Source organism: Talpa occidentalis, unplaced genomic scaffold (genome assembly GCF_014898055.3).
Source record: "Talpa occidentalis isolate TD23 unplaced genomic scaffold, MPIMG_talOcc4v2.1 talOcc4.7, whole genome shotgun sequence".
Lineage (NCBI taxonomy): Eukaryota > Metazoa > Chordata > Mammalia > Eulipotyphla > Talpidae > Talpa > Talpa occidentalis.
In genome coordinates this window covers 118,220,764-118,238,065 of record NW_023605083.1, presented here as the reverse complement: position 1 = coordinate 118,238,065, position 17,302 = coordinate 118,220,764, and the positions used below count along the sequence as shown (strand labels likewise).

At 45.4% G+C, this 17,302-nt stretch overlaps 2 protein-coding genes across 6 annotated transcripts in view; both read left to right on the top strand.

Annotated features, from left to right (window-relative positions):
* The window catches only part of MED1 (mediator complex subunit 1), a 28,291-nt gene extending 19,569 nt beyond the window's left edge, over positions 1–8,722 (top strand). The window contains exons 14-17 of the mRNA XM_037491980.2: positions 335–536; positions 3,541–3,636; positions 3,751–3,856; positions 5,261–8,722. Of these exons, the coding sequence (XP_037347877.1) occupies positions 335–536; positions 3,541–3,636; positions 3,751–3,856; positions 5,261–8,507 (3,651 nt within the window). The 3' untranslated portion in view covers positions 8,508–8,722. The remainder of the gene's footprint in view (positions 1–334; positions 537–3,540; positions 3,637–3,750; positions 3,857–5,260) is intronic.
* Positions 8,723–12,835: 4,113 nt separating this feature from the next.
* Positions 12,836–17,302, top strand: part of FBXL20 (F-box and leucine rich repeat protein 20) — an 87,142-nt gene continuing 82,675 nt past the window's right edge. Inside the window, exon 1 of one of the 5 annotated variants that reach the window (XM_037495053.2) lies at positions 12,836–13,191. In XM_037495053.2, the coding sequence (XP_037350950.1) occupies positions 13,144–13,191 (48 nt within the window). In that variant the 5' untranslated portion in view covers positions 12,836–13,143. The other 4 variants (XM_037495050.2, XM_037495052.1, XM_054689445.1 and 1 more) reach the window with 4 other exon arrangements.

Here is a 17,302-nt window from a genome sequence, read left to right as displayed (position 1 = left end):
AATACACTGTTGAGGGGAGCAGTGGGCGAGACAGAAGAGTTGGGCTGCTCCCTGGAGGGCCAGGGATCGAAGTGCTGCAGAGGCTGTGGATTGCTTCATAGTGTGGTGCTAAACCCCTTGCGCCACCAGGGAGGCCCGAGTAATTGATATTTTTAACATGAACTGACCAAAGAATTTCCTGTGGAGCTTTATTATTCACCAAGAAATTGTTGCTGATTTTTGAGGAGTAGGTTTTGTTCTGTTGGTTTTCTGGATAGTTTGTGTATGTAAATACACAAACTGGAGTATATTGAGTAAATAAATAGTATTCATTTCTTTGTTCTTTTTTGCCCAGGCTCTTCCAGGTCAACAGCACTGCTACTTCCTCAACAAGGATGCACCTCTTCCAGATGGCAGAAGTCTACAGGGAACCCTTGTTAGCAAAATTACCTTTCAGCACCCTGGTCGAGTTCCTCTTATCCTAAATCTGATCAGACACCAAGTGGCCTATAACACCCTAATCGGAAGCTGTGTCAAGAGAACTATTCTGAAAGAAGGTACTGCCTTTCCTTTTGATGTATTTACTGGGAGATGGAACTGACTATACTAGTGGTTCTCTAATTTGGTGGCCAATCATATCATCTGTGCAGCTTTTAACTACACACCCAAATAGATGAAATTTGGTGTTTCCACACCCATATGAGTGGAATTAGAACCTCAGTAGGAGGAGTTGGAAATCTTGTTTAAGTTACACAAATTTTTTTTTAAAGATTTATTTATTTTTATACAAGCACTGGGGTACAGGCCAGCTGCGCGGGAGGGTGAGAGGATTCACTGGAGACAGAGCTGGAAACAGAACAGGCAGACTGATGAAATACACTGCTGAGGGGAGCAATGGGTGAGACAGGAGAGGTCTGCTACGCCATGTGGGATCCTCGCTGGCCGGCTGGGATAGAACCGGCGCTGCAGAGGCTGCGGGCAGCTTCACAGTGTGGTGCTTAACCACTTGCATCACCAGGGAGACCCTATAATTAGGGTCTCCTAATTATACAAATAATTTTAATGATCACAGATAATTTTAATGAACACAAATAATTTTAATAATTGGTATTTGAAAACCACTGTGTTCTGCAATTGCCTTTTTACTCTTTTTCTGCATACATTGATGAACAGGGCAGCAGATAGATAAAGGCAGAAATTGGGATGCTTTAAGAAAGGAAGATTTCTGGATACCTAATTTTTGGTTGGTAGGTAATGATTTCTAGCTTTTAACCCTCAGTATATTTCCTTGCCCCATTCTTTGCAGAGCTTAAATCATACTGTTTAAAATGGTGTAAGACCGGGCCTCCCTGGCGGCGCAGGAGGCTGAGCGCAGCACTGTGAAGTGCTCCGCAGCCTCTACAGTGCCGGTTCGAGCACCGCCGGCTGTGGAGCAACCCACATGGCGTGGCAGACCTCTCCTGTCTTGCCCGCTGCTCCCCTCAGCTGTGTATTTTGGTCATTCTACCTGTTCTGCTCCCTGCTCCGTCTCTGGTGAATCTTCTCACCTTCCCACACATCTGGCCTGTACCCCAGTTCTTGTATTGATAAAATAATACTTTAAAAAAAAAAGTCTAAGACCGATGCCCTTTTCTCTTTTTTTTTTTCCCTTTAAAGATTTGTTTATGCATACTAGAGCTGAGGTGTGGGGTGGAGTGAGAGGATTCAACAGAGGCAGAACAGACAGAACAGGCAGAGTGACTGAAATACATTGCTGAAGGGAGCAGTGGGCAAGACAGGAGAGGTCTCCTGCGCCATGTGGGTACTCCCAGGCTGGGGATCAAACTTGTGTTGCAGTGGCTGTGGACAGCTTTATAGTGCTGACGCTTAACCCCTTGTGCCACTGGGGAGCCCCCGATGCCCTTTTCATTTTCTTCTTTTTTTTTTTTTTTTTTAATTTATTTATGCATGCAAGAGCTGGGGTGAGGCCGGAGGAGTAGGGAGTGAGAGGATTCACCAGAGACAGTGGGGAGCAGAACAGGCAGATCTACTGAAATACACTACTGAGGGGAGCATTGGGCAGGCAAGGCAGGAGAGGTCTGCTGCACCATGTGGGTCACCTCCCTGGCCAAGTATCAAACTTGTGCTGCAGTGGCTGCAGATAGCTTCATAGTGCTGCATCTTAACACCTTGCGCCACCATAACTTTTTTTTAACTTATGAAGAACTTCAGTGAGAGTGATGTATTAATTCATTTGGTAGGGAAGAAGAAATAAGAAAGATATATTAGGGGACATCTTTATGGGAATAAAAATTGCTTTAGAAATGAAAAATTTTGGAGAGCTAGAGTAGTGACAGCATAGGCACTTGTGCTTCTGGCCCTTCTCTTTCACCTGTTTGAATCCTAGGATTCTCCAGATGGCTTCAAGGGCTCTAAAAATGAATTTTTATAAGGTAGTTAGGAAGTTAGTGCTACAGAGATACGTGCTATTCCTGATAAATTATGTGATCCCTTGTCTGAGCTGCCAGCATGTATTTCCCAGAAACATACAGTGACAGTTACTTGTGTGTGTTTATGGCATAAATAGTTGTAGCCCCTCTGTTCCTGTGCATCAAACTATGGGCTGCACAGCTGAAAGCTGCAAACACTGACAGAAAAGTTTAAGGCAGTGGATGTTTGCTTCTCAGACAGAAGAGAAACTCTTCTTGGCCACATTAATTTTCAGAATTCATTTTTTTTTAAAAGATTTTATTTATTCATGCATACAAGAACCGGGGTATAGTTCAGATGTGCGGAAGAGTGAGAGAATTCACCAGAGACAGAGCGGGGAACAGAACAGGCACACTGACGAAATACACTGCTGAGGGGAGCAGTGGGTGAGACAGGAGAGGTCTTCCATGCCATGTGGGTATTTCATCGGCCTGTTGGGCTTGAACCTGACTACAGAGGCTGCAGACAGCTTCACAGCGCAGCGCTCAACTGCCTGCACCACCAGGGAGGCCCTAGAATTTTTTTTTTTAAGATTTATTTATTTATTTATACAAGAACTGGGGTACAGGCCATAGGCGTGGGAGGGTGAGAGGATTCACCAGAGACAGAGCGGGGAACAGAACAGGCAGACTGACGAAATACACTGCTGAGAGGAGCAGTGGGCGTGATAGGAGAGGTCTGCTGCGCCTTGTGGGACCCTTGCCTGCTGGCAGGGATCAAACCAGCACTGTAGAGGCTGCGACAGTTTCACAGCGCTGCGCTCAACCACCTGTGCCACCAGGGGAGGCCCACCTAGAATTCATTTTTAGGCAGGTATTTATATCTGCCAAAATCTTTAATAATTTAAGGATTTAAATGATTTTATATCAGAAAATTGAAGTTTAGTTATTTCTTTATTTTGTAGTATATGAAACATAATCTGGCAGATTCCTTGGAATCTGATTCCTTTTGTCAGTTGTGGAGGACAGTAGGTTTTGCACATTAAAGAAAAATGTGTGAGATTTAGTTTCTAAGGAGAGAGAGAAATAATTTCATTATTGTCTCAGGTCACATTTGGTTGATTAGTTTATATTCCTTTTCTTTGCCTTTTAGATTCTCCTGGGCTCCTCCAGTTTGAAGTATGTCCCCTTTCAGAGTCCCGTTTCAGTGTATCTTTTCAGCACCCTGTGAATGACTCCCTGGTGTGTGGTGAGTTGTATGGGTGGCTAGCACCTCATCTAGGCTAGCAGTTTGGTTCTTTTATCTTTTTGAAAACTCAGAAGCTGACTATCTCAAATATATCTTATATATTTTGTCTTTCAGTGGTAATGGATGTGCAGGACTCAACACATGTGAGCTGTAAACTCTACAAAGGGCTGTCAGATGCACTCATCTGCACAGATGACTTCATTGCCAAAGTTGTTCAAAGGTAGCACTGACCCTTTTCCATCAGAGTCACATTAAGAGGTGTATAAGGAATGTTGTTTTCAGTATTACTGTGAAAATTAAGAGAAATTTAAGAGAAAAGCATTTAGTCACTGCTTTGAATTGCCCTCCTGCTTTTTTTTTTAAAGACTTATTTGTTTTTATACAAGAGCTGGGGTACAGGCCAGAGGTGCAGGAGGGTGAGAGGATTCACCAGAGACAGAGCGGGGAGCAGAACAGGCAGAAGGACTGAAGTGCACTGCTGAGGGAAGCAGCGGGTGAGACAGGAGAGGTCTGCTGTGCCATGGGGGTTTCTACCTGGCCGGCCGGGAATCAAACCAGCGCTGCAGAGGCTGTGGACACTTTCATGGCGCTGTGCTCAACCCGCTGAACCACCAGGGAGGCCACCCTTCTGCTTTTGGATTCAAAAGTGATAGAGCTTTGGATTTTTAAATATCACTATGAGAGAAACAAGAAATGAGGTAGGTAACTTCAGATCCAGTATTAGGGTTCTCATATGAGGGATAGAGCTAAAATAAGATGTAGCTCTTTTTCCACTTATCCTCTGTGTCACTTTTTAACCTATATAATCACCAAATGGCAGTATGTGGGAATATACTTAAGCCAATCAGCTTAATATATCCTAGAAATATTAATGTGGAATGTCAAGATTTTTATAGAGCATGTACTGGCAGCTTGTCTTGTCAGTAAATTTTATTGGAACACAGCCATGCCTATGGTGACTTTTGAGCTAACGTGGCAGAGTAGTTGGGAAAAAAACATCTGATATTCAAAAGGCTAAAATTTCTGGCATTTTAAGAAAGTTTGTTGACATGTTCTAGAGCAAATGTTTTCAGAGTTATGTTTACAAATACAAATTTATCTGTAAGAGAAAAAAAGTACTTTGTTTTAAATTAAAAATTTCATCAGTAGCTCTTTTTTTTTTTAACAGCATAGTTTTGGGGTGATCTAAGCCTTTAAAGTTTAGAATTCAGTGAGTCAAGAGACTTTTTTTATGGTTTGTTAATTAGGATAAATCATATCCATTAATCATGTGAAGCTCCAAAAAAGACATTTTCTTGCAGAGTTTGTTTTCACCAGTTTTCTTTTAGTTGAATACATCTGATTATTTGGACATATGTCTGTGGTTTGTTTTTGGTGTTACCTCAAAAAAGGTTGAAGATTGCTTACTGGTCCAGGTTCTTTTTAGAATGAATCGAAGATTTGTCATTTCATAGAACCACTCTGGCCTTTTGGGTTACTTGCCTTACTTGAAAACTGCTTGATAGAAACCTCTGGTGCATATCTGAATCTGGTAAAACTAAAGCCTGTTTTTCTAATTGGAAAGATTGGTTTTATCCAGAAGTGAGTGCAATTTTAACTTTTTTTTTTCCATCTTATCTTATAGATGTATGTCCATCCCTGTGACGATGAGGGCTATTCGGAGGAAAGCTGAAACCATTCAGGCCGACACCCCAGCACTGTCCCTCATTGCAGAGACAGTTGAAGACATGGTGAAAAAGAACCTGCCCCCGGCTAGCAGCCCAGGGTATGGCATGACCACAGGCAACAACCCAATGAGTGGTACCACTACACCAACCAACACCTTTCCGGGGGGTCCCATTACCACCTTGTTTAATATGAGCATGAGCATCAAAGATCGGCATGAGTCGGTGGGCCATGGGGAGGACTTCAGCAAGGTGTCTCAGAACCCAATTCTTACCAGTTTGTTGCAAATCACAGGGAACGGGGGGTCTACCATTGGCTCGAGTCCGACCCCTCCTCATCACACGCCGCCACCTGTCTCTTCGATGGCCGGCAACACCAAGAATCACCCGATGCTCATGAACCTTCTTAAAGATAATCCTGCCCAGGATTTCTCAACCCTTTATGGAAGCAGCCCTTTAGAAAGGCAGAACTCTTCTTCCGGCTCACCCCGGATGGAAATGTGTTCAGGAAGCAACAAGACAAAGAAGAAGAAATCGTCGAGATTACCACCTGAAAAACCCAAGCACCAGACTGAAGATGATTTTCAAAGGGAGTTATTTTCAATGGATGTTGATTCACAGAACCCTATCTTTGATGTCAACATGACAGCTGACACTCTGGACACGCCACACATCACTCCAGCTCCAAGCCAGTGTAGTACTCCCCCAACAACTTACCCACAACCAGTACCTCATCCCCAGCCCAGTATTCAAAGGATGGTCCGTCTATCCAGTTCAGACAGCATTGGCCCAGATGTAACTGATATCCTTTCAGACATTGCAGAAGAAGCCTCTAAGCTTCCTAGCACTAGTGACGATTGCCCCCCCATTGGCACCCCTGTTCGAGATTCTTCAAGCTCTGGGCATTCTCAGAGTGCCCTCTTTGATCCTGATGTCTTTCAGACCAATAATAATGAAAATCCATACACTGATCCAGCTGACCTTATTGCAGATGCTGCTGGTAGCCCCAGTAGTGACTCTCCTACCAACCACTTTTTTCCTGATGGAGTAGACTTCAATCCAGATTTGTTGAATAGCCAGAGCCAAAGTGGTTTTGGAGAAGAATATTTTGATGAAAGCAGCCAAAGTGGAGATAATGATGACTTCAAAGGATTTGCATCTCAGGCACTGAATACTTTGGGTGTGCCAATGCTTGGAAGTGACAATGGGGAGACTAAGTTTAAAAGCAATAGCCAAGCTGACACCGTTGATTTCAGTATTATAACAGTGGCTGGTAAGGCTTTGGGTCCTGCAGATCTTATGGAGCATCACAGTGGTAGCCAGAGTCCTTTACTGACGAGTGGTGACTTAGGGAAAGAAAAGACTCAAAAGAGAAAGGAAGGCAATGGCACCAGTAATAGTAGTCTTTCAGGGCCAGGATTAGATTCCAAACCAGGGAAGCGTAGTCGGACCCCTTCTAATGATGGCAAAAGCAAAGATAAGCCTCCAAAGCGGAAGAAGGCAGACACTGAGGGAAAGTCACCATCTCACAGTTCTTCTAACCGACCTTTCACCCCCCCTACCAGTACAGGAGGATCCAAATCTCCAGGCAGTTCAGGAAGATCTCAGACTCCCCCAGGTGTGGCCACACCACCCATTCCCAAAATCACAATTCAGATTCCTAAGGGAACCGTGATGGTGGGCAAGCCTTCCTCTCACAGTCAGTATACCAGCAGTGGTTCTGTGTCTTCCTCAGGCAGTAAAAGCCACCATAGTCATTCTTCTTCCTCCTCTTCCTCATCTTCTGCTTCCAACTCAGGCAAGATGAAAAGTAGTAAATCAGAAGGTTCATCAAGTTCTAAGTTAAGTAGCAATATATATTCTAGTCAAGGGTCTTCTGGATCTAGCCAGTCCAAAAATTCATCTCAGTCTGGGGGAAAGCCAGGTTCCTCTCCCATCACCAAGCATGGACTGAGCAGTGGCTCCAGCAGCACCAAGATGAAACCTCAAGGAAAGCCATCATCACTTATGAATCCTTCTTTAAGTAAACCAAACATATCTCCTTCTCATTCAAGACCACCTGGAGGCTCTGATAAGCTTGCTTCTCCAATGAAGCCTGTTCCTGGGACTCCCCCATCATCTAAAGCCAAGTCCCCTATCAGTTCAGGTTCTGGTGGTTCTCATTTGTCTGGAACTAGTTCAAGTGCTGGCATGAAATCATCTTCAGGGTTAGGATCCTCAGGCTCACTGTCTCAGAAAACTCCCCCATCATCTAATTCTTGTACAACATCATCATCTTCCTTTTCAAGTGGCTCTTCCATGTCATCCTCGCAGAATCAGCATGGGAGTTCCAAAGGGAAGTCTCCCAGCAGAAATAAGAAGCCGTCCTTAACAGCAGTCATAGATAAATTGAAGCATGGGGTTGTAACCAGTGGCCCTGGGGGTGAAGACCCAATGGATGGTCAGATGGGGGTGAGCACAAATTCTTCTAGTCATCCTATGTCCTCCAAACATAACTTGTCAGGAGGAGAGTTCCAGGGCAAGCGTGAGAAAAGTGATAAAGACAAATCAAAAGTTTCCACTTCAGGAGGCTCAATGGATTCATCTAAGAAGACCTCAGAGTCAAAAAATGTGGGGAGCACGGGTGTGGCAAAAATTATCATCAGCAAGCATGATGGGGGATCCCCCAGCATTAAAGCCAAAGTGACTTTGCAGAAACCTGGGGAAAGTAGTGGCGAAGGGCTCAGGCCTCAGATGGCCTCTTCCAAAAACTATGGCTCGCCACTCATCAGTGGTTCCACTCCAAAGCATGAGCGTGGCTCTCCCAGCCACAGTAAGTCACCAGCATATACCCCCCAGAATCTGGACAGTGAAAGTGAGTCAGGCTCCTCCATTGCAGAAAAATCTTACCAGAACAGTCCCAGCTCAGATGATGGTATCCGACCACTTCCAGAATACAGCACAGAGAAGCATAAGAAGCACAAAAAAGAAAAGAAAAAAGTAAAAGACAAAGATAGGGACAGGGACCGGGATAAAGACCGAGACAAGAAAAAATCTCATAGCATCAAGCCAGAGAGTTGGTCTAAATCACCTATTTCTTCAGACCAGTCCTTGTCTATGACAAGTAACACAATCTTATCTACAGACAGGCCCTCAAGGCTCAGCCCTGACTTTATGATTGGAGAGGAAGATGATGATCTTATGGATGTGGCCCTGATTGGCAATTAGACAAAAATAAGTTTATAGGCAAATCATAAGGGGTTGGTCAGACAGTATGATTTTGTATTTAATACTCTTAAAATGGTATGGTTTTGACACCAAGCTGGGTGAAATTAGAAAGGCATAGCCAGACCCTACTAAAGAGACCACAGGGTTTGATTCTGATTACCAAGAATTACTGTTTCTTTGCCAGAAAAATGTTAAAATACTTGCTTATGAAAGGGAGGGGGTGGGAGGGGTATAGGGAGAGGGAAGGGTGGGAAGCAGTTTTGTGGGAAATATTCATATATATTTTTTTCTCCCTTTTTCCATTTTTAGGCCATGTCTTAAACTCATTTTAGTGCATGTATTTGAAGGGCTGGGCAGGAAATGAAAAAGCAATACATTCCTTGATGCATTTGCATGAAGGTGGCTCACCTTTGTTTGGGTAGTTGTCCATTTGAGGCATGGGCAAATGAAGGACTTTGGTCATTTTGGACACTTAAGTAATGTTTGGTGTCTGTTTCTTAGGAGTGATTGGGGGAGGAAAGATAATTTTAGCTATTTATTTGTAATATTTTAACCCTTTATCTGTTTGTTTTATACAGTGTTTCTAAATCTGTGAGGTTCAGGGTTCACAATGATGGGAGGTGGAAGAGCAAGGCTTATTTGCTGATAGGGAGCTTGTAGCTTGTGCTGATAATGTAGCATCAAGCCCAAGCAAATCAGTCAGCCCACCTTTGGAAGTAATTAGAAAAACCCAAATGGTATTTTTGTTGTAAGGAAGTTTTTCATAAGGTTCACACATCATAGGAATATTATGAAACATCTCCCAGTGGAGGTACTGGGAGAGATTTATAATCTCTTTTCTTAGGGAAAAAAAAAGCTGGGCTGATTTTTTGGGATGTAAACATGTTTTCAGATGCAGTAAGATTTATTGTGGGACAGTCTCCCTGACCCAGTGGCATGCAAACCATTACAGAATTACTAGTTCTCCTATTTCCACAATGTGCCAAAAGTCCACATCCCAGCATTTTGTTTGTAGGAGAACTGAGGCCATTCCTGAGAGCTGGGCTCCTTGTTTCTCTTCATCACAAAGAGAAGGAGTCCAGACTTTAATCACTCCATTGTATGTTCCCTTAGATAAAAGGTAAACAAATTGCAGCCATAGTTCACTTAAAACAATTTCAAGCTCACTTGAAGCAATGGGAGCCTGGAATGCTAGGTGGGCATGAAGATAAACCCTTGCTACTATGTAGCAATACAATTGGACCTTTTTTGAGGATTAGGTCTGAGTCTGGATTTTGGGGACATCATAAGAAGCCCTTGTCCATAAATAATAGAAATCCAGAAGACCGTATGAGTGCAACACAAGTTCTCAGTATTTGGAGGGTCCTCTCAAAATTCTGCGGCCTTACTTTGATTTTGACACCTGCACTGTGCCATTCCTGATGATTCCATTCAGGAACTGTATCAGCAGGATGGGGCAGGGTCCCCAGCACAACTCTTCTGGATTAAAAAAAAAAAAAAAAAAAAAAACCAGGTGATTCATTTGTGTATGTGTGTCATGGAGTGACTTCATCAGATATTGAAGATTTCTACGGTCAGCTCTTTTTGCAGGTTGGAGTTAGCTTAGAGTTGGAAAATCAGCTTTGGCTTTCTTTCCTGACTGTCTCTGATTTCCTCTAGTGTTCTCCCTTTTCTGGTCATCAGTTCTCAACAACTCTGCCACTTTTGTGTCCTAAGGTATTAAGAAGTAGGAAACGAAACATTGCAAAGTGGAGCAAGAAAAGTTATCCGTTACCGTATCAGAGTCAAATGTCTTGGGTGACACTAAGGAGGACATGGGCAAGGTGATACCAGAGTGCTTTATCTTGTGATGCTGATACAGTAGCAGCCTCAGACATACAACCAGGTTGGATTTCTCACAAGTTTCTCACCTAGTTTTGAATCCTATCCCATTGGTTTCTGCAGAAGAAAAAAAAATGTTACATGATTTTTAAGTTTGTTCTGGGTGGGGAAAATCTTATGGGGTATGTACTGCATAGTGTCAGGGGCACAGCTCCCCCAAACAGAGCAAACAAATACCAAAATGAGTAAACTGGGAAGCTTTTTCTCTCTTTCTGTCTTCATCCCAGATCAAAGAATCCCGAGTTAGGATCTGGATGAAGGATAAGCCCCTGAATTGTCGATGGGCACACCCCACACACTGACCCAGCATCTGAACTTGCTTAACAGGGAGCCGGGGCTAAACTGCTTCACCCTGCCTGAGAACCAGGGAGCACTGCATTTCTCCACAGGGTGGAGGAGAAGAGGCAGAATAAACCAAGCCTGGGACACCTCCCTCCAGTCTAGGTGTACTCATTCTCCTGTTTCAAAAGACGGCAAGGACATGAAGTCAACTTCTACCTGTCTTCTGCTACTGGTGTCTTGTATTCTTAGTTTGATCTGATTCCTCGTCTGTCTTTTGGCTTCATGTTAGGGGTTCTTGGTCAAAACCTGCTCTGATGTACATGAAGATTTAAGAATCCAATGTGTTCTAAAACAAGTGCTGGGGGGTAGGAGATGAAGCAGGACATAAATTGCCAAAAACCATGTTTGAGGTTGGCGACTCTTGGAAAAGTTTTCCTAAGGCCTAAGTCTGAAAATTGAGTGTAGCAATATCATGAATTGTCAGAAACCCTTTTGGGGAGCCAGTGAGTCATACAGTATCCAATTAAGTCACTTGAAGCAGATGCCAGTATAGGAAACAGATTATTCATGCTCCCTGGGAAGTCTCATTTTCTTTTACCTTTTCCTTTTCATCCCCCTTTCCCCCTTATTTCTACCCTTGAGTTAGTTTTTTGAGGGGTAGGAAGTATTTAACATCTCAGAAGCTAGGCTGGGAAACATGTTCAGCTATAAGAGCTGAGCTTTAAATTTTGAGTTTCAAAAATGTACATCAGGAGCAGTTGGGGAGGGTCTTTTCTAAAATCTTTCAAATTTGATTTTCTGTGCATATGGCCGTTCTGTAAATACTTTGGGGTTTTTCATTTTTTTGCAAGTAGACAAAATCTGTGGGATTTTTCCGATTACAAATGAACCTGTTTATTTACATGCAAATAAATTTCTTTGATAACAAGCAATATGTCTATGTGTAATACATTTATAGCCTTTCATAATTTTCATGTACCCAGCTTTTTTTAAAAAGTCCAGTCAGTCAAAAAATAATTCAAAAGTAAATCTCCCCTATTACCTGAAATTGTTCAGTGGAAAGGAAATCATATGTAAAAGTTTCCTTCATTTGATTTCTCTGCTCATCAGTTTCGGCAAATTTATCAGACCTTTCCGGGAGAAAACTACTCTTAGATGAGACTGAATTAAGCTTTTTACGTGACGTGAAGCAATAATATTAAAAGTATCTGGAAGGAGGCTAATGTAACGCATATACCTGAGTTTGTAGGCCTGAAACATTTCTGGTGTTAGGTTCCTTGCTTAGCTAGCCCTTTGGAGGATAAAAACTAAGAAGTTACGGGCGGAAATGTGCTTTTAACATTTGTGTCTCTGGCCTCCCTGGTGGCGCAGCGGGTTCAGCGCAGCGCGCAGCGCTGTGAAGCAGTCCGCAGCCTCCACAAGGCGGGCAGACCTCTCCTGTGTTGCCCGCTGCTTCCCTCAGCAGTGTCTTCGGTCTGTCTGCCTGTTCTGTTCCCCACTCTGTCTTTGGTGATTCCTCTCACCCTACCGCGCCTCTGGCCTGTGCCCCAACTATTGTATAAATAAAAAATCTTTAAAAAAAAAACAAAAACAGTTGTGTCTCAAGTCATCCAGCTGAAAATACGCCTTTAAAAAAAAAAAAGTCTCTAGCACCAGCACCAGTTGCTCTTAAATAAGCTCCTCTTAGACTCAGCAAGTCAGTCACTAACACTGGGACTCAACGAAGATCTTAAGCTCATTTGCTCAGAATACAATCAGGCTCAGTGGCTTGTCAGCACTACTGGAGTTTCACTTCTAATGGACTCAGCCAGGAACCTTGTTGCTCTTTTAAAGGTAAACTATACTATGGATTGCTCTTTAATTCACGGAAATTCGATCGTAGATCTTGAGACCCTGAAGGTTGGGGTAGCTGAGGTGTAACGACAGACCAGCTGCTACAGAAAGCCGAGGAGTGAGAACGCCCGCATTGTCTAGGCCAGCGCCCCCGCCCACTCCCTCAGACACGCTTGTTTCTCCCGCCAAAGTGGCGTCAGGATCAGGTTCTCACCAGCCAGAGTCCTGATTGGCGGACTGGCAGGCGCTGGGGCCCATTGGGCGCCGGCGGCGGTCGGGCGGCGGAGGGCGGGGGAAGCCCAAGGCTCCTCCACCTCGCCGCCCCCTCCGCCACCGAGCGTGCCCCTCCCCCAGCCAAAGGAATGGTCGCCCCGTTCCAGCGCTGCACCCCCTGACCCCAAGGCGCGAGGTGCGGCCTCGCTGCATACCCCCGGGGCCGAAGGCAAACCCAGTCAGCCCCCGGCGCCCCGGACCCATGCACGGGGAGTCCCCCGCCCTGCAGTGGCCCCCCAGGCCTCCTTGCAACACCCGGTAATGCAATCAACGGGGGCGGGGGAGGCGACGGCGGCGGCGGCAACGACGGCGGCGGCGGCAGCCCCAGCACTGCCCCGGCCCGGAGACCCCCAGAGAGGGCAGGAAAATGGCTCCGAGCAGGGACCGCCTGCTGCACTTCGGGTTCAAGACGACCGTGAGTGACGGGGCCGGGGAGTCGGGTGGTCGGGAGGGACGTGCGCCCCGGCACGGGCTGCGGGGCAGAAGCCGCCAGACTTCGGGGGCTGAGAGCGCGGGGGGTTGCTGGCCTGGGGGTGCTGTGTGCCCGCAGAGAGAGGAGGGGTGCCGGGCGGAAGGGGGGCTCCGCCGGGGTGTGCGGCCGTCCTGCCCTGTCCCTCGTCGCCCCGCGAGCACGCGCGCCCTCGCGCCCGCCCGCAGCCCCCCCCTGCACGGACACGGACACCCCGGCGCTTCCCGCCGCGCCTCCCGCGGGGCCGGCCCGGAGGCGAGCGCGGCGCGCGGCGGCCGCCGTGGGCTGCTCGGGTGGGGGAGGGGTGGTCCCGCCGCCGCGGCCGCCGCGCGCTCCTCCCCCCCCCCCACGCCGTTCGGAGCCCGGGCGGCTCTGCCCAATGAGGAGCGGCGTTGCTGGCAGGTGGGGAGTGTTTTTGTTTTGGGTTGAAGTTGAGGCTGAGGAGAGAGAAGAGCTAGCGACGAGCAGTCGTCGCCGCCGCGGGCGCTGCGGGAGGCGGAGGAGGCCCCGCCGGGAGTCGAGAGGTCCCCCCTCCCCGCCGCCGGCCCCGGCCCGCCGCTCCCGCGCTGCCTCCGGGCCCCGGAACTCTCGGGCCTGGGCCCCCCGACTTTGCACTCCGCACGCCGCAGCGCCCGGCCCCGGCCGCACCCGCCGGCCCCATGAGGAGGGACGTGAACGGAGTGACCAAGAGCAGGTTTGAGGTGTGAGCTCGGGCTGGGGCGGGCGGGCGGCCCGGGCGGCGTGAGGAAGCGATTCCTGCCTTCCTGCCCCGGGAATCTCGCCCCGCGCGGAGCCTCCTCCCTTGCCTGGCGCCGTCACCCCCGGCCGCCGGCGCCGCCGGACGTCTCCCCGGTGCCCGGGACCCGAAAACCCAGCGCAGCCCGCCGCCCTCTCCCCCCGCGGGGTGGCCGCCCCCCGCCTCTTCCACCCGCGGGCCCCGCCGGGGGATTAGCTGGGGCGCCCTAGTTCCCCCCTCCCCCCAGTATCTCTCAGCTTTCCAGTCTCTACTGAACCCCTGGTTTGCCTCTCTCCCCCGACAGAAGCAGCATCCCGGCGCCGAGCCACCGGAGCTTGCTTCTGTAGGTTCTGCTGCCGCCGTCGCGGAGCGTTTCTGGCCCGTCGAGGGAGCATTGATGGGCCGGGGGAGGGGGAAGGGAGCCTTTCGCGGAGTTGGAGAGACCGTGGTTAAACTGGGGAAGTGGGGGTGGGGTGGGGGGTAGAGTGGGGTGATGGAGACGCCTCGGGGTTTTGGTGCTGCGTTTCGTTGGGGTATTGTTCTGGGACTTCCTCTTCTTCCCTGTTGAGTCCGTACTTTCGTAGCTCATTGTTGTTTCTGGGAACTCTTAGATGTCGGCAGGCTTGGAAAATCCGTTCCAGTCTGTCTCTAAGAACTTTTCCTTCTCTGCTGAGTGAGGGGGGTTTATAGTCATGGAATTGAGAAATGGGTGAGGACGTACGAAAGCCTCTGAAAGCATCTTTAGAGAGTAGTCATCGCGTTGGGAAGTGATCCCTTTGGGAAGTGAGGTATTATCACTGCGGATGAATTACAGCAACACAGTGATATACAGGAAGGTTTCTTGACGGGATAAGAGAGAGAAACTTCTATAATAAGGGAGTAAATGTTACCTGGCCTTTTCTGGCAGCGAATCAAGCTGACCTGAGATCACTCGCAGCTCAGTGTACATCTCACTTATTCCCCCCCCCCCCATTTCCATTTGAAGGATGAAATTGTGAGAAGGTGAGACAAAAGTTTTGGGAAACTTACCAAGTGCAGAGGGTGAAATTTTTACCGAAAGGTTTTCAGCTTAGTCTCTTCCTTGATTTCTTTGTATGCATATGGGAGAAGTATTTTAATTTATCCACAAAGATCAGTACAGGAAGTGTTTGAAGGAAGTTAAAATTAAGAGCTACAATATCACTGTTGCAGGCCAGAAGTGAAGAAAATCAAGGAATTGGTCTCCCCAGAGTTTTCATGTTTAACTTAATGGTGGGGAGAAAGTGTTGTAGATACTATTTGGTATTTAATAGAACTTTATGGTCCCCTAATGTAGAGAGATCCAGTAAGCTTAATTTATGGTGGTTTGTATTCAGTACTATAAAAGTTCAGAGTATAGTTAAAGTTACTATATAGACATTTAACAGTTAACAGGAATCTTGAAAGGGAAGCCGATATTGAAGATTTAAGTGGAAGATAGCCTTTTGCCATTGCAGTCAGCTCTATTATTTTGCCACTCAACTCTTACATTGTGTAATTGTTGGAAAGAGTTTTTTGTACTTTCAAGTAGCATTGCTACTGCCTGTAATAATTATTTCCTATTTAATTCATAGCTTATAGTGGCGGTACTAAAATAATAAGAAAGGGCCTCCCCTGGTGGTGCAGCGGTTGAGCGCTGGGCTACCAGGCTGCCCGCAGCATCTGCAGCGCTGGTTCGTTCCCCAGCGGCCGGCGAGGACCCCACAAAAATAAATAAATAAATAAATAAAATAATAAGAAAACACTTTTTTAAGCATATCTCTTCACTGCAATTGCTATGTAAATGTATCTAAGAAGATTAAAAAGGGGGAAATCCCTTCTTTGTACAGTGATCATGATTTGTTTATAAACCAAAAGTGCTCTTCTATGCTGTGAATTATTCCATGCCATAGTATAAATGAGGGGGCTGAAAGTGATGTGTGATAATGAGTGTCGTTATCTGAATAATTCTTAAAATTGGTTATCTCTTTACTGACTTAATTTACTAATAGTAAAGAACAATAAACTATTTGGTCTCTTATGAATTAATAAGCTTACTACTAATTCACTGAAACTATTTTAGGTATTTAACTTTCAGTGGATAAAAGATTTAATATATAAGATATTTACTGCAGAGTTTTAAAATCAGATTACAGAGTGCTTTTTTTTATAGAACTGATAGTTTTATGATTGTAAGCAAGTAGCTGAACTCAGAAATGTTTTGAGTACAGGAAATTTTTATAGAAAGTGATAACTAATTTCAACTAGTTGGTTACTACAAAAAAGTAGTAACTTTCTTTCTTGCCACATTTTCCTCTGGGACAGTACATAACTTACCTTATGTAAGTGAAGTTAAAAAGATAAGAAACTTATCTTTTCACATTTGAGTCATTTAAATCTTTTCATAGGGAATATTCTTTGTATCCTGATTTTGGCTATTGTGACTGGAGGCCACAGACTTGAAATCTCACATTCAGGGGTAAAGCTGTAAGAGAAAAAGTTTTTAAGTTAAAAATCAAGAGAAATATACCCTTAGCCAGATACACAGCATCACTCAGAATAGCCAAAGTCAGTGACTGTTGGATAGAAGAGTTTAAAGAGAGAGATGTGAAAAGTATTGTTCTTTGCTGTTTCATTTTGGCATTAAATCTATACAAAAATAGTAACCCTTATAGGTTAAAATAATATGTATTGAATTGTTTTAGTCTCCTAAATTCATTATTCAAATGCCTTTACTATATTGCTGATAGTGAATGTTGCTTCACAGCAAATTTTAGTAATTTCCCTTCAAATTTAGTGACAGTTATTCAGTGCTTCCTACATGCCATGCACTGAGCTAGATGTTTTACTAGAACATCTAGTTACTGGAAGAACTCAGTTCTAATTTTCACATTTCTATTTTACATCTGAGGAAAGTTAGGCCCAGAGAGGTGTTTAAGTTATACAGTAAGAGGGGAGCCAAGATTCCAGTCTGCATTTTTTTCCCTTCACTTTGTCATTCTGCTGTTTTTAGCATAACATAGCATAAAAGCTCATGAAAATATGTGAAAGAGCTTTTCTAAAGTATATTTTACTTTGTTTGCTATCACGAGAATGAAGTTATCTTTCATTTTAAGTACTGTAACCAATGTTATCTTAACACACAGTGAGATTAGTAACAGATTGTAAATATCTAGGCTAGCCTTTGAATCCAAGTTTAGATTTTTTTCAGTTAAGCCTCTCCACTTTCTCATACTCTTAATAGCTCAATAATGAAAATGTAATACTGTTGGAGGAAATATTCTACCTTATTTGGGTTTATTTAAAAGTCTAACATTGGGCTTC